General features: G+C 36.7%; 1 protein-coding gene across 1 annotated transcript in view; it reads left to right on the top strand.

The window, feature by feature from the left end:
• Positions 1-13,909, top strand: part of pacs1 (phosphofurin acidic cluster sorting protein 1) — a gene marked incomplete at its 3' end in the record, with an annotated part of 58,792 nt that extends 44,883 nt beyond the window's left edge. Inside the window, exons 5-24 of the mRNA XM_083909819.1 lie at positions 167-311; positions 405-496; positions 2,189-2,266; positions 2,682-2,741; positions 3,937-4,097; positions 4,682-4,775; positions 4,967-5,050; positions 5,891-6,012; positions 6,132-6,270; positions 6,524-6,628; positions 7,547-7,653; positions 7,830-7,984; positions 9,118-9,228; positions 9,316-9,418; positions 9,606-9,648; positions 10,929-10,971; positions 11,067-11,214; positions 11,318-11,556; positions 12,509-12,628; positions 13,791-13,909. Coding sequence (XP_083765945.1) covers positions 167-311; positions 405-496; positions 2,189-2,266; positions 2,682-2,741; positions 3,937-4,097; positions 4,682-4,775; positions 4,967-5,050; positions 5,891-6,012; positions 6,132-6,270; positions 6,524-6,628; positions 7,547-7,653; positions 7,830-7,984; positions 9,118-9,228; positions 9,316-9,418; positions 9,606-9,648; positions 10,929-10,971; positions 11,067-11,214; positions 11,318-11,556; positions 12,509-12,628; positions 13,791-13,909 — 2,268 coding nt within the window. The remainder of the gene's footprint in view (positions 1-166; positions 312-404; positions 497-2,188; positions 2,267-2,681; positions 2,742-3,936; positions 4,098-4,681; positions 4,776-4,966; positions 5,051-5,890; positions 6,013-6,131; positions 6,271-6,523; positions 6,629-7,546; positions 7,654-7,829; positions 7,985-9,117; positions 9,229-9,315; positions 9,419-9,605; positions 9,649-10,928; positions 10,972-11,066; positions 11,215-11,317; positions 11,557-12,508; positions 12,629-13,790) is intronic.
• Between the last annotated feature and the right edge of the window lie 3,057 nt (positions 13,910-16,966).

Below are 16,966 nucleotides of genomic sequence, written 5' to 3'. Positions count from 1 at the left end.
CATGAATGACGTGATTTAGATGACCTGGAGGTCAAAGGTCAAGGTCATGGTGGCCTCAAAGTGTGTTTTTTGACATCTTAGAACATTCAATTCTGGTTTCTCTGAATAGTTTTGTCCCCAGATTTTTTATGTGGTCCTCTCTCCTGTTGGCGTCTCCTTCCTCCAGGTGATGCAGCATCCCAGTGAAGGTGCTCAGGTCCTGGGGCTCCACAGTCAGCTGAAGGACGCGTCGGTGCCCGTGGCCGAGGTCCGCGTCTACTCACTGTCCAGCCAGCCCATCGACCACGAGGGTCCCAAAGCCAAAATGTCTGGTGAGTGGTCGTCTCGCTGCGTCTGTCCTCGTCTACGTCAAAACTGTCCACTCCGTTACGTGATGATCACGTCGCCTGATTCTGCTCCCTCAGATCGTTCCCCCGACATCGACAACTACTCCGAGGAAGAGGAGGAGAGCTACTCGTCAGAGCAGGAGGGCAGCGATGATCCCATTCATGGCCAGGTTTGTCGTCAAATCTGGGAAAAGTATCTGAATTTCCCCCAATATGGCAGCTGAAAATAGTCCCCCCATTTTTTTTAATGGCCGCTAAACATAGTCCTGAGCAATTTCAGTAAATTAGAGTTGTTTTTAATCATTTAAAGTTCCTGTTTCCGAGCCAATTTTAAGACAAACATCTCAGACTTTTTTTTTTGGAGAAGTCAGAGTAGATATGGAAGTTATATAATCTGTTAATTCGATTATATAAAATTAAAATTTTACCCTTAAAAAGTCATTATTTTGTTATAAAAAATAGGGTGGTCGTGCTAGAATTTCAAACATGATAAAGATTAGAACAAAAAAAACAAACGATAACATGCCTACATGGTCAATCTCAGCTGCTGCTGTTTCCCTCACCACGCAGCTCCAATTTTTGTTTGAATGTTGTTTTCTTTGAATCGCAAATCTATGGACTGTATGGTCAAGTGTCACTTAAATTCTGCTAAAATATAAGCTTTCTACTTAATATTCGGTCAGTTAATGCTAAGGGGAAAATCGGACTTTGTAAGCTAACGTTTGCCATTAAAACGTCCGGTATATGCGAAGAGCATTACTTACAACTTCTGCTAAAATATAAGCTAACTTCTTAATATTCTGTCAGTTATTGCCAAAGGGAAAATTGGACTTTTCAGGTAACGTTTGCGATTAAAAACTTCTGATATATTCAAAGAGCGTTACCTACAACTTCCGCTAAAATATAAGCTATCTACTTAATATTTGGTCAGTTAATGCTAAGGGGAAAATCAGACTTTGTAAGGTAATGTTAGCGATTAAACATCCGATATATACGAAAAGCGTTACCTACAACCTCAGCTAAAATATACTCTATCTACTTAATATTCAGTCAGTTATTGCTAAGGGGAAAATGTAACTTTTTCCGGTAACGTTTGCGATTAAAGAGTTCCGATATGTACGGAGCGTTAGCTACAACTTCAGCTAAACTAGAAGCTTAAATCCTTAACTTTTGGTCCCTTTGTTGCTTCAGGATAAAATCGGACTTTGTATGGTAACATTAGCGATTAAAACTTCCGATATATACGAAGAGCGTTACCTACATCTTCCGCTAAAATATAAGCTATCTACTTAATATTCGATCAGTTAATGCTAAGGGGAAAATCAGACTTTGTAAGGCAACGTTAATGATTAAAACGTCCGAAATATGCAAAGAGCATTACCTACAACTTCTGCTAAAATATAAGCTATCTACTTAATATTCAGTCAGTTATTGCTAAGGGGAAAATGTTACTTTTTCAGGCAACGTTTTTGCGTTTAAAAACTTCCGATATATATGTACGGAGCGTTACCTACAACTTCCGCTAAAACATAAGCTATCTACTTAATATTCGGTCAGTTATTGCTAAGGGGAAAATTTGACTTTTTCCGGTAATGTTAGCAATTAAAACGTCCGATAAATGCAATGAACGCTACTTACAACTTCCGCTAAAATAGAAGCTTAAATCCTTAACTTTTGGTCCCTTTGTTGCTTAAGGGTAAAATCAGACTTTGTATGGTAACATTTGCGATTAGCGTTACCGACAACTTCCGTTAAAATATAAGCTTAGATCTGTTCGAAAACGTTGTTTTAGCAGTTAGCTTCTACAGTTTGTCACTACATAAAACACTAACGTGTTAATGTGACGCTTTCACCTCTTTCAGTATCTCTTTGATGAAGAGGACGAGGTGAGGAAGAAGAAGCCCAGGCGTAAGCTCACCTCCAACGCTGCCATCACCAGGGTGAGAATAGAACTGCGCCTCCGTCTGTCTGTCTGTCTGGTCCGTCTTCTCGTTACCTTCTAATAGAACTTAAGTGATCGATACAAACAAAAATAAACAATCGTTTGTGCTCGTTTTTGTAGCAGGTGTTTGTTGACTTGTTAAGCTGAATATAACACACACACACACACACACACACACACACACACACACATTCTATAGAAACAATGCAGTCACACCTCAGGCCTGCACAGAAACACCAGCTTACTTCACACTTTCGCTTTGTGCAACATAAATAAATATGTTTTTTTGAAGCCGCTCCTCGTTAATTAACGGTTGTTGTTTTTATTTAAAATAAAGATGTGACATAAATGACTCTGACGCTCACACACAGAGACATGAACCCCTCGCCCTCTTTTCTGTCTCCTCTACGCAGCAACCCAACATCAAGCAGAAGTTTGTCGCCTTGCTCAAGAGGTTCAAAGTCACAGACGAGGTAGGCGGTGTCGCATCTTCTTTCTTTTATCACTTTGTTTGTTTTTGTATTTTCTCTCTTCCCTCGTGGTTTTTCCACCTCCCCCTCTTCATACATGAGCTTCAGAGTGAGAGAGTGTGTGTGTGTGTGTGTGTGTGTTTGCGTAACGAGAAGTCAAAGTGTGTTGTTATTTTACGATTTGAAATAAAACGAATTGAAGCTTGAAATGTTACCGTTCAATTACAAACATTGTCGTAAATAAATAACTAATAATAATTGAAAAAAAACAAAGTATGCGGCACACTATGGTTGTGTTTGTGCTACTTGATATAAGAAAAATAGACATTTAATGAGCGAAATGTAAACATAAATGTACTTATAATTAGTTTCATATTTAATTAATTAAACAGGTTTCCGTGGTATGTAAACGTCTCACCTCTTTCACTTTCGTTACGCACACTACTGTTCAAAAGTTTTGGGGTCACTTAGAAATGTCCTTATTTTTGAAGGAAAAGCACTTTTGTTCAATGAATATAACACATTTTGAGAAAAAGGTTAAAATTTTGAGAAAAAAGGTTAAAATTTTGAGAAAAAATTTAAATTTTGAGAAAAAAGATAAAATTAGAGAAAAAAAAATTTATAGGAAAAAATAAACATTTTGAGAGTAAAAACTTTTGAAGGAAACAAACCTTTTTTTTAATGAATGCAAGTTATTTTGAGAAATAAATTAAATATTTGAGAGAAAAATAATAATTTTAGAAAAAAATAATTTTTTTAGAAAAAAATATTTTTTTTAGAAAAAAATATTTTTTTTAGAAAAAAATAATTTCTTTAGAAAAAAATATTTTTTTTAGAAAAAAATTAAGGTTTTAGAAAAAAAATTTAGTTTTTAGAAAAAGATAAAAATTTTGAGAATTTTTAGAATTTTGAGAGAAAATGTTTAGAATTTTGAGAGAAAAAAATTAAATTTTGAGAGAAAAAAATTACATTTTGAGAGAAAAAAATTACATTTTGAGAGAAAAAAATTAAATTTTGAGAAATTTCCTTACTTTTGAAGGATAAACACATTTTCTTCAATGAATATAACATTAAATGAAACAGAAATACACTCTATAATGTTTAACTATTCTAGCTGCAAACCTCTGGTTTTTAATGGAATATGTGGGGACCCCCTTTTTCCCCTGCACGTGTTAAACTGCTCTAACTCCTGGTCCAGGTCGGGTTCGGCCTGGAACACGTGTCCAGGGAGCAGATCCAGGAGGTGGAGGAGGACCTGGACGAGCTCTACGACAGCCTGGAGATGTACAACCCCAGCGACAGCGGGCCGGAGATGGAGGAGACGGACAGCATCCTCAGCACGCCCAAACCCAAACTGAGGTAATCGCACACGGCAGAAAACAGACGAGTCACAGCCCCATCTGCTGGTCAAAGCTGCTCATTACAGCCAGACGTTATAAACCCCCTGCATGAGCATGAGAAGTGGGTCGGTTTTCCCTTTTTTTAAATGTATGAATTAGATGAATAAATATTATTCCGTTTCCTAAAGTGGAATTTTGTCAGCAGAGAGTCTCTGTGGAGATGTTTATTTGTATTTTCTCTGAAGAAGAAGAAGAAGAAGAAGTCACAGAGCAGCTGGAGGAACGAGACCCAGAAAGTCTCGTTCCCAGGAGGTCAATGACTTATTTCAAACACGCAAACCACTTTGAAATTGTCCTTAAAAGCTTATTTATAGTGATTTGTTGCTCTGCCTTTATTTATTTATACTTCGAGCTCTGTTTAAAGATTTAAAGCCATGTTTACGAGCAACAGGATGTGAATAAATGTGAGGTTTCTAAACCACTTTTAACAGAGAAACTCACTCCTGGTGGATGTTTATTATGTTTTAAGTACATTTATTTGTTTAAGAAGGTGAAAAAACAATGAAAATAATCATCATTTTAATCACGTTTTCTTATGTTCAGGCCCTTTTTCGAGGGAATGTCTCAGTCCAGCTCGCAGACGGAGATCGGCAGCCTGAACAGTAAAGGAAGTTTGGGCCGAGACCCTTTCAGTCCAGTGAGTAACTCAGATTTATGGCGGGAAAAAGTATTTTACCTAAATCAGTTTAAAATTTAAAAAATTAAATAAACTTTTTCTGAAAATACGGATTATTTGTGATGTTCTTCCTAGCAACTTAGCAACTTAACGACTTCTGTTCATTTATTGTTTCGTTTGTGGAACTGAGTGCATCTCCCTTAACTCTCCAGCAGGGGGAGCAGCCACCTTTAGAGAGGATAAAACCGTCACGCAGCCGCAACCTGGAGGAGGCGCTGTCCGAGACGGACACACTGGTACGATCCTCACTGTTTCTCTATGTGTGTGTGTGTGTGTGTGTTTTTATGTAAGTAAGGGAGTAAGTATAGTTAATAAGTAAGTGTAAAAGTAAAAGTAGTAAATAATTTGGTTGGTTAAATGAATAAGGGAGTGTTAAGAAGTATGGAAGTAATAAGTAAGGAAGGTGGTATTAAGTAAGTATTTAATGAGGAAGAAAGGGATGAAGTAATGAGTAAGTTACTTAGTAATAAATAAGTTAATAAGGAAGTATTGACTCAATAAATAAGTAAGTTACGAAGTAAGTAAATGATAAATCGGTTAATAAGGAAGTATTAACGCAATAAATAAGTTATGTAGTAAGTAAGTGATAAATAAGTTAATAAGGAAGTATTAACTCAATAAATAAATAAGTAATAAATTAATTAATAAGGAAGTATTAACACAATAAATTAGTTACGTAGTAAGTAAGTGATAAATGAGTTTGTATGGAAGTATTAACTCAATAAATAAGTAAGTTACAAAGTAAGTGATAAATAAGTTAATAAGGAAGTATTAACTCAATAAATAAGTAAGTTACAAAATACGTAAGTGATACATAAGTTAATAAGTAAGTATTAACTCAGTAATTTACAAGTAAATAGGTAAGTAAGTACAACTGTAAGTCAGGAAGTTGCATTAATGGTTCACTGCCACCAGAGGGCTATAGGTTAATCGGCTCTTTGTGTGTGTGTGTGTGTGTGTGTGTGTGTGTGTGTGTCTGTGTGTCTGTGTCTGTGTCTGTGTCTGTGTCTGTGTCTGTGTCTGTGTCTGTGTGCGCGTGTGTGCGTGTGTGTGTGTGTGTGCTTGTGTGTGTGTAGGAGCTAACGGATCAGGAGCTGTTTGCCGAGGTGGGCCCCTGCATCACGGTGTCGGTGGCGGAGAAACCCCGTACGCCCATGAAGAGCAGCAAGAGTGAGACGCAGCCCATGCCGTCGCCAAGGTAACGAACGAGTCAACAAACACATCCATACGTGATCTATATCTATTTATAGATATATATATATTATACAGTATGTGTCTGTACAAAATAACCACGTGTGTGTTTCCTTTGTTTTTCAGGTTGGACGGCGCCCACACGCCGCGGCAGAAGCGCAGCAGCAGTACGCCCATGAAGGAGCGGCAGCTCTCCAAACCTCTGAGCGAGCGAACCAACAGCTCCGACTCTGAGAGATCCCCGGAGCTGGGACACAGCACGCCGGTACGCCGCTGACACACACACACACACACACACACACACACACACACACACACACACACACACACACACACACACACACACACTCTTAAATCAGCGTGTTGCATTATTCCCACTGAGAGATTTACACTTTTTAGAAGTCTCCTGGAGCTCAGAGATGAATAATGTATGCGCTGATGAGTCATCTGAAGAGTAAATGTATCTCTACACGGAGGTTTATCATTTATATTGTGTGTGTGTGTGTGTGTGTGTGTAGGTCTTAAGGAAAGCAGTGTACGATCAGCTCAACCAGATCTTGTTGTCGGACTCGGCTCTTCCTGAAAGCCTCATCCTGGTCAACGGAACAGACTGGCAGGGCCAGGTACGTAGATCTGAATTCATGAGACACTATTTTTCTTTGATAAAAAGTGAAATAGTTGAAATTATGAGATAAAAAGTTGAAATTATGAGATAAAAAGTCGAAATTATGAGATAAAAAGTTAAAATTATGAGATAAAAATTCAAAATTATGAGATAAAATTTCAGAATTATGAGATAACATTTCAGAATTATGAAATAAAAAGTTGAAATTATGAGAAAAAAAATCATAATTATGAGATAAAAAGTCAAAAGTATGAGATAAAAAAGTCATATTTATGAGATAAAAAGTCAAAATTATGAGATAAAAAGTCTGAATTATGAGATAAAGTCGAAATTATGAGATAAAAAGTCGAACTTATGAGATAAAAAGTCGAATTTATGAGATAAAAAGTTAAATTTATGAGATAAAAATGTATAATTATGAGATTAAAAAGTCGAAATAATGAGATTAAAGTCGAAATTATGAGATAAAAAATTGAAATTATGAGATAAAAAGTAACAATTATGAGATAAAAAGTTGAAATTATGAGATAAAAAGTTAAAATTATGAGATAAAAATTCATAATTATGAGATAAAATTTCATAATTATGAGATAAGTCACAATTATGAGATAAAAAGTTGAAATTATGAGATAAAAAGTCTGAATTATGAGATAAAGTCGAAATTATGAATTAAAAAGTTGAATTTATGAGATAAAAAGTCAAAATTATGAGATAAAAAGTCGAAATTATGAGATAAATAGTTGAAATTATTAGATAAAATTTAATCTTTATGAGATTAAAAAGTCAAAATGATGAGATAAAAAGTTGAACTTATGAGATAAAAAATCATTAAAAAAAAAGTCATAATAATTATATTGTTTACTATCATTTACATTAAATTTTACGTGTTATTTGTGTGTCTGTGTGTGTGTTGCAGTATGTTGCCGAGCAGCTCCAGGTACAGCGACACCCGGTGGTGTGCACGTGTTCTGCGGCTGAGATCCAGGCGGTTCTGTCGGCCGTGCTCACGCGCATCCAGAAGTTGTACGTGTCATTTCTGACCATTTATGAAGTTTATTTACAAACACATTTGTGCCGAGACATGACAAAGACACACTTCTCCAACAGGACAGCAGGAACAGACTGTCTAACGGAGAGATTAACTCAAAACTGGCTTAGATTTGATGAGATTAAGTGTTTCTCTCTCTCTCTCTCTGCAGCTGTAACTGTAACTCGTCCATGCCCAGAGCGGTGAAGGTGGCGGCGGTGGGCGGTCAGAGTTACCTCGGCGCCATCCTGCAGTTCTTCGTCACTCAGCTCGCCAATAAAACGTCCGACTGGCTCAGCCACATGCGCTTCCTGGTGGTTCCTCTGGGTGAGTTTAAGTTTTTACTCACTTATTCACTGCCTTTGGTAACTGTTAGCTTGTTCTTGACCTTTGTTCTCCCTCAGGCTCTCAGACGGTCACCAAACACCCTTTTTATCTTAGTAATAATTATGACTTTTTATCTCATAATTTCAACTTTTATCTCATAATTTCAACTTTATTTCATAATTTCAACTTTTTATCTCATAATTTCAACTTTATTTCATAATTTCAACTTTTTATCTCATAATTTCCACTTTTTATCTCATAATTTCGACTTTATTTCATAATTTCCACTTTTTATCTCATAATTTCCACTTTTTACCTCATAATTTCGACTTTATTTCATAATTTCCACTTTTTATCTCATAATTTCCACTTTTTATCTAGTAATTTTGACTTTTTTATCTCATTATTATGACGTTTTATCTCATTATGACTTTTATCTCATAATTATGACGTTTTATCTTGTAATAATGACTTTTTATCTAGTAATTTTGACTTTTTTATCTCCTAATTATGATGTTTTATCTCATTATTATGACTTTTATCTCATAATTCCGACTTTTTATCTTGTAATTAAGACGTTTATTCTCATTATCATGACTTTTTATCTCATAATTTCCACTTTATCACATAATTATGATTTTTTGTCTCAAATTTCCACTATTTATTTCAAATTTTCACTATTTATCTCGTAATTTCCACTTTTTGTCTCATAATTTAGACGTTTTATCGCATAATTTCCACTTTTTATGACATAATTATGACTTTATGTCTGAAATTTCCATTATTTTTCTCAAATTACCACTTTTTATCTCATAATTTCCACTTCTTATCTCATAATTTGACTTTTTATCTCATAATTTAGACTTTTTATCGCATAATTATGACTTTTTGTCTGAAATTTCCACTATTTATCTCAAATTTCCACTTTTTATCTCATAATTTTCACTCTTTATCTCACAATTGTGACTTTTTTTTCCTCATAATTTTGACTTTTTGTCTCAAAATTTAGATTTAATCTCATAATTGCAATTTTTTTATCTCAAATTTCAACCAATCTCATAATATGACTTTATCTCATAATTTCCAATTTATCTCATAATGATGACTTGTTCTTGACCTTTTTTCCCCCTCAGGTTCACATCCGGTCGCCAAACACCTCGGCGCGCTCGATAACCGATACAACTCGTCTTTCCTGGACGGGCCGTGGCGAGACACGTTCAGCCGCTCCGAGCCTCCGCAGACAGGTATCATCAGAATGATATAAAGACGCATCAGATTTGTTTTTTTGGACGTATATTCATTCATTTTCCCTTTTCCTTCTGCGTCTCCAGATCAGTTGGACGTTGCGGGGAGAATCGCTCAGTACATCAGCGGTGCCACCGTCACTCATCAGCTGCCCATCGCTGAGGCCATGCTCACCTGTAAACACAGGACGTGAGTGGAGATCATGATTAAACCATCCACGACACCACTTTTTATCTCACAATTTTGACTTGATGCATGTTAAAAGTCAGGGTTTAGTATTTCTGATTTTCCTCCAAGTACCACCAGAGGGCGTTCACGCACCACAGTTTGAGAAACCATGTAACAAACCGTTATTTTTACTGTTTTATTTTTACAGGCGAGACGAGGACTCGTACCAGAAATTCATTCCTTTTATCGGGGTAAGATTTTATTAAACACTGTCACTTTATGTTGCCAGGTGATTTGAATGAATTCATTGAAGTAGTGCAGTGCTCGTAGGAAGTATGTATTCCTATAGTGGGAGCTGAAGAAGATTTTTCAGTTATGGTAATCCATGATCGGGAACGTAAAGGCGAATATAATGCAGACACTGTGCAACATCATTAGGCACAACACAAATTTCAGAAATTCATTAAAATTATTCCTTAAGAGGTTTGCAAATATTTTCAACGGATCCTTGTTCAGGGCGATACCGACTATTATGATGTTGAATTTCAAGTCATTCAGAGATACTTTTTGTTTTTTTGAAGAAAGTCAGCTCACTGTCAAAGTGCATCAGGGCAAATGGATCATTTCCTGAATTTCAAAAATTCATTAAAATTATTCCTTAAGAGATTTGCAAATATTTTCAATGGATCCTTGTTCAGGGCGATGCCGACTATTATGATGGTAAATTCCAAGTCATTCTGAGATACTTTTTGTTTTAGAGAAGAAAGTCAGCTCACTGTCAAAGTGCATCAGGGCAAATGGATCATTTCCTGAATTTCAAAAATTCATTAAAATTATTCCTTAAGAGGTTTGCAAATATTTTTAACTGATCCTTGTTCAGGGCGATGCCGACTATTATGATGGTGAATTTCAAGTCATTCCGAGATACTTTTTGTTTTTGAGAAGAAACTCAGCTCACTGTCAAAGTGCATCAGGGCAAATGGATAATTTCCTGAATTTCAAAAATTCATTAAAATTATTCCTTTAGAGGTTTGCAAATATTTTCAACAGATCCTTGTTCAGGGCGATGCCGACTATTATGAGGGTAAATTTCAAGTCATTACGAGATACTTTTTGTTTTAGAGAAGAAAGTCAGCTCACTGTCAAAGTGCATCAGGGCAAATGGATCATTTCCTGAATTTCAAAAATTCATAAAAATTATTCCTTAAGAGGTTTGCAAATATTTTCAACGGATCCTTGTTCAGGGCGTTGCCGACTATTATGATGGTAAATTTCAAGTCATTCCGAGATACTTTTAATTTTTGCTGATGAGCCGCTGCCTGCCTGGTGCAGCATGATAAATCAGTGAAAATTAAAATTCCTCCAAATAATGTGAAAATCAAGGATGCACACCATCGGGTCATGCTCAACACATATCCAAAGTCTTAGCTCAATCTGACTAACGGTCAGCGAGATATGCCTGTGACAGACAGACACACAGACACGCTTTATAGATAGATGTTAAAATGTTTATTACTTTTTGGTTCTCCAGGTGGTGAAGGTCGGCCTCATCGAGTCCAGTTCTTCTCCCACAGGTAAGTTTTTGTTTGTTTGTGATGTCAGTGACAGAAAAGAGATAGATTAATCTTCTTGGATTAACATTATTACTCGTTATAAACGTTTGGATCAGGAGACACAGAAGAGGGCGTGGCCGTGAGTTTGGCCGTCCCCTCCACGTCTCCGCCCTCCCACGGCCACGGCTCGCCCACGGGGATGATCAAAGAGGCGGCGACTCCTCCTTCCTCCCCGTCCATGGGCAGCGTCCTCACAGTGCAGGGGTGAGAATGACCTCACCTCCTTCTTTGTTCACCCATTCGTGCTTTTGTTTTTGCTGAGTCATGGTAAAAAAAAAATGTCCTCCGTCTGTCTCTCTGTCCTCAGGAGTCCCAGCATGTCTCACGGCGTGGACGCCATCGGCCTGCAGGTGGACTACTGGCTGGCCTCGCTGGCCGAGAAGCGGCGGGAGGGCGAGCGGCGGGACACGGGCTGCAAGAACACGCTGAAGAGCGCCTTCCGCTCGCTGCAGGTCAGCAGGCTACCAGGAGGGGGCAGCAGTGATCCCCAGGCCCAGGTCAGCACCATGGCCATGACGGTGGTCACCAAGGAGAAGAACAAGAAGGGTGAGCTTTGACAGCTTTTTACGGTTTATTACATTTACTGTAAAAGCCTGAGATTAAAGTCACAAAGTCGTCATTTTGAGATTGACGTCAGAAAGTCGTAAGTCTTGGATTAAAGTAAAAATTCTGAGATTAAAGTCAGAAATTCAGAACTCTGAGATTAACGTCAGAAAGTCATAATTCTTAAAGTCAAAATTCCAAGATTAAAGTCAGAATTCTGAGATTAACGTCAGAAAGTCAGAATTCTGAGATTAACGTCAGAAAGTCAGAATTCTGAGATTAACGTCAGAAAATCAGAATTCTGAGATTAACGTCAGAAAGTCAGAATTCTGAGATTAACGTCAGAAAGTCAGAATTCTGAGATTAACGTCAGACAATCAGAATTCTGAGATTAACGTCAGAAAGTCGTAATTCTGAGAATAATGACAGAAAGTCAGAATTCTGAGATTAAAGTCAAAATTCCAATATTAAAGTCAGAATTCTGAGATTAACATCAGAAAGTCGTAATTCTGAGTTAAAAAAAAATCTGAATTGTGTGAAAAAGTCGTAATTCTGAGATTAACGTCAGAAAGTCAGAACTCTGAGATTAACGTCAGAAAGTCGTCATTCTTAGATTAAAGTCAGAATTCAAGGATTAAAGTCAGAATTCTGAGATTAACGTCAGAAAGTCAGAATTCTGAGATTAATGTCAAGAAAGTCAGAATTCTTAGATTAAGGTCAGAAAGTCGTAATTTGGGATTAAAGTTAGAATTTTGCAGAAAAACAGTCATAGATAACATGTCTACTCATTCAGGTGATTGTACACTTATAAATAATGAAACATCATTGTTTTATCTTCAATTTTTTGCCAAATGAGCTACATTTTACATTTTGTGTTGAAACAGGAAACCTCACGTGTTTTATAGCGTTTAATGACATCATCTCTATTTCCTGTCATTTCCTTCTCCTCCATCAGTTCCCACCATCTTCTTAGGAAAGAAGCCCAAAGAGAAGGACGTGGACTCAAAGAGTCAGGTCATTGAAGGCATCAGTCGACTCATCTGCTCGGCCAAACAGCAGCAGACTTTCCTCAAAGGTAATCACTCACTCACTGTTTTAGTCGTTAAAACAAGTTTTCAGATCATTTTTTTCTTCTTCTGCTTTTCAAATGTGAATATTTGCTCCGTATAACAAAGACATTTTTAAAACAGAATCAGTTTTGGATTGTGGACAAAACATGACGTCGTTATATCCAGGTTTCATTAGCATTTTATGTTCAATCTAAAATAATAAAATGAAAATAAAATATAAAATAACATAAATAATAAAATAAAAATGAAAAATTCCATCTCACATTCAAAATGGCCGACTTCCTGTTGAGCTGAGGTCATTTTCTTGTTCAATTATATATATTTTTTCTCTCTTGGTCTATAACTACAGAATATTATTAGGGCCACATTTAAACTAAAAAACAGCATGTATTCTGAGATTAAAGTCAGAATTCTGAGATTAAAAGTCAGATTAACATCCAAATTCATGAGATTAAAGTCAGAATTCAGATCTTAAAGTCAGATTAACATCCAAATTCATGGGATTAAAGTCAGAATTCGGAGATTAAAATTAGAGATTAAATTCAGAATTCTGATTTTAACGTCAGATTAACATCCAAATTCATGAGATTAAAGTCAGAATTCAGTTCTTAGTCAGATTAACATCCAAATTCATGGGATTAAAGTCAGAATTCGGAGATTAAAATTAGAGATTAATATCCAAATTCATGAGATTAAAGTCAGATTAACATCCAAATTCATGAGATTAAAGTCAGAATTCTGATCTTAAAGTCAGATTAACATCCAAATTCATGAGATTAAAGTCAGAATTCTGATCTTAAAGTCAGATTAACATCCAAATTCATGAGATTAAAGTCAGAATTCAGAGATTAAAATCAGAGATTAAATTCAGAATAGAGATACATATATCTACACAGAAAAATGTTAGAATCTGAAATTAAAGTAAGAAAGTCGAGATAAAGTCAGAATTCTTTAAAAAAAAAAAAGTCAGATTGTCACTTTAATCTCAGAATTCTACTTTTTCCCGTATGTCACATGTCCTAACCAAGTTTCCAAACATTTGGTGCAATTTAATTTTGGCTCACTTTTCACCTTAGGGGGGCGCTGTAGAGCCACCGTGCGGCTCCTTGTTTTCCTTGTTTTCCTTGTCTTGTTTCCGTTGAATCTTTAAAGGTGTTTTCCCCTCAGTGTCCATAGACGGCGTGGAGTGGAACGACGTGAAGTTCTTCCAGTTGGCCGCTCAGTGGCCGACTCACGTCAAATACTTTCCCGTCGGACTTTACGGCTACAGCAAGCCGCCGTCTTAGGGGTGACAACCACCTCCTCCTCCTCCTTCTCCTCCTCCATCACCACCATCACCTCCTATGACTCTCCTCCTCGTCTTTGTCCCGCCTTCACGCACACACACAGACTCCGCCCCTCAAGAAGACGCCGAGTGGGCACTTTTTTTTTTCTCCTCTTCTTCTTCTTCTTCTTTTCCTGTAAATTCATGTTTCTCACTGTCATTATTTCTCTTTTGGAGCAAAGTTACTCGTCACTTTAACGCCTCTTTCAGTGAGTGTGAGTGTGAGTGTGTGTGTGTGTGTGCACATGTGAATGTACAGTGTGTGTGTGTTTACAAGGGACTTACAGCACAACTTTATGACCGAACTGCCACCCCCCCCTCCCCTTCTATGGAATGCAACAGCATGCAACATTTTCAAAACCCCTCAAATCTGACCCCTGGACCCTTGATTTGAGCCTTAAATCCACTCGTGCATGCGCTGAATGAACACAGACGCCGATCGTGAGAACCGTAAATCGTCGGCGCCTCCGTGTTTGCATGAGCCGACGCAAAAAGAAAACACAAACCAATGAATTTCCCCCTCCGTATATTCTTCATCGATCATAAACACACACACACGCCCTTTAAAACAGGCCCAGTCATGTTTGGTTTAAAGTTAAGTTAAGTTAAGTTAATTTAAGGGCTTCCACACACTCGTCTTAAATTACTCCTTCTGTACCAACTGGAATGGTTTGGTTTGGTTCGGCCCAGATTATTCCATTAAGTAACCAAAATAATCGATTTTTCTCACCCTGAACCTCGGGGTACCGGATGAAAATGGTACGGTCCAAGTGGAGCTAGCCTGACCCAGTGGTTAACTGTTCCAGGTTAATTCTGAGATTAAAGTCAGAGATTAACGTCAGAATTTTGAGATTTAAAATCAGAGATTAATGTCAGAATTCTGAGATTAAAGTCAGAATTCTGACAAATCAGAGATTAATGTCAGAATTCTGAGATTTTAAATCAGATTAAAGTCAGAATTCTGAGATTTTAAATCAGAGATTAAATTCAGAATTTTGAGATTTAAAGTCAGAGAGTAACGTCAGAATTCTGAGATTAAATTCAGAATTTTGAGATTTTAAATCGGAGATTAAAGTCAGAATTCTGAGATTTTAAATCAGAGATTAAAGTCAGAATTCGCAGATTAAACTCAAAGAGTAACGTCAGAATTTGGAGAATAATTGTAGAATTTTGAGATTTAAAGTCAGAGATTAATGTCAGAATTCTGAGATTAAAGTCAGAACATAATCTTGATTTTCTGAATTCATCGTGTTTTTCTCTAAAAAAAAATGTTCTATCTGTGGCCCAAACACAACAAAATAATAAATTCTCGTTAACCCTGCTCTCGGGGTACCGGATTAACATGGTACGGTCCAAGTGGAGCTAGCCTGAGCCAGGGATTAACCGTTCCAAAACTGAACCAAACTGAACCAAACTGAACCGTGCCGTGACGGAAACACTCACTCAAAGAAAAAGAAGCAAAAAGTAAAATATTAAACAAAGGGGAAGTGTCAGTTTTTTGTGGGGAAAATGGTGTAAATTTCCCTTTAATGCTGTTCGTATAACGTACTTTTTGTTGTTATTATTGCGCAAAGAGTCCCAGGATTTCACTGTAGATCTTCTTGTTTGCTATGCACTTAAATAAGAACACACGGACCATGCAGCCCATATATATACATATATATATATATATATATATGTATATGTATATATATAAGTACCTGGGAGAGAAAGAAAATACAGATTTAATGTTTAAAAAACGCTCCAAAACAGCAGCATTGATGAGGAAAATGATCCAGAAGATCGTGAAATAAAGCACAATATTGTCCCGCATTTTCTGTCGTTGCTGTGATTCTGGTTTTAAAGTCAAACGTGTTGGTTTTTGTCCAAATTCTCCCCCAAAAAATAATAATATAATAATATAATGTCAATTCTATGAAGGAAAACAAAGTATTTGGGGTGTTTTGATACGAGCTGTCGTGAGGTGATTGTACAGTAAACTGCTACCAAGTGTGTGTGTGTGTGTGTGTGTGTGTGTGTGTGGTGAAGTTAATATGATGTGGTCAGAAAAATCACTTAAATTAGTAAAAAAATATCAAAGTTTTTCTACCATGTGACAGAGGGCATGCAGCTGTTGTGTGTGTGTGCGTGTGCGTGTGCGTGTGCGTGTGCGTGTGTGTGTGTGTGTGTGTGTGTGTGTGTGTGTGTGTGTGTGTGTGTGTGTGTGTGTGTGTGTGTGTGTGTGTGTGTGTGTGTGTGTGTGTGTGTGTGTGTGTGTGTGGTCCTGTTTACGTCGTAGTCCCGGCACAAGGCAAAATGCAGATCGTAAAAAAGTCAATAATTGAATTCAAAATGAACGTGGGAAATTTAACAGTAGTACAAATTAATTGTGTATCTGGATTTATGGTTTTGTAATAAACGTAAACGACAAAAATACCTGTAAAAAAAATTATAATAATTCAACGTACTGCGCTTGTGTCTCCTACGTCGTAAAAAACTCTCTCCAAGTGAAGTATTAGCTACATATTAGCAACATATTTTTTAAAAATAGTGTCTTGATTTAAAAGCTTAATTGATAGATTATATATTTTTTTCTCCTCTGTTACATTCTGTCACCGCCTGTTACACAAAACAAACAAACACCCGGATTATTCTTATTTTTCTTTTTCTTAATATTTGAATGTACAAATTGGCTAAAAAAAAAAAATGAAAACATTTAAACCAAATATTATGAAAATATTCGCCAGCATTTTTATTTGCGTTGTTTTTCCCGCTCGTGTCGCTCACGGCTGAATTTCCACGTCGACGTACTGTAGCTGTTGTTGTTGTTGTTACTTGATTGTGGAACCACTAAAATAATCCATACTTAATAATAATAATAATAGTAATTCGTAATTTGCCACTAATGACTGCATCAATGTGAATAAGAAGTTGTGTGTCGCTAAGTTTCTGTGGCTCAATTTCAAGCTAATCTTAAGCTAATTCTTTGGGAGAATAATCACCAAGCTCTTTCTGGTGATGTTAGCGCCTTTTTGAAGTT

This window comes from Microchirus variegatus, assembly GCF_963457635.1.
Source record: "Microchirus variegatus genome assembly, chromosome: 2".
Taxonomy (NCBI): domain Eukaryota; kingdom Metazoa; phylum Chordata; class Actinopteri; order Pleuronectiformes; family Soleidae; genus Microchirus; species Microchirus variegatus.
Note: the sequence above shows the minus strand (reverse complement) of the source record. Positions and strands in the feature narration are given on the sequence as shown.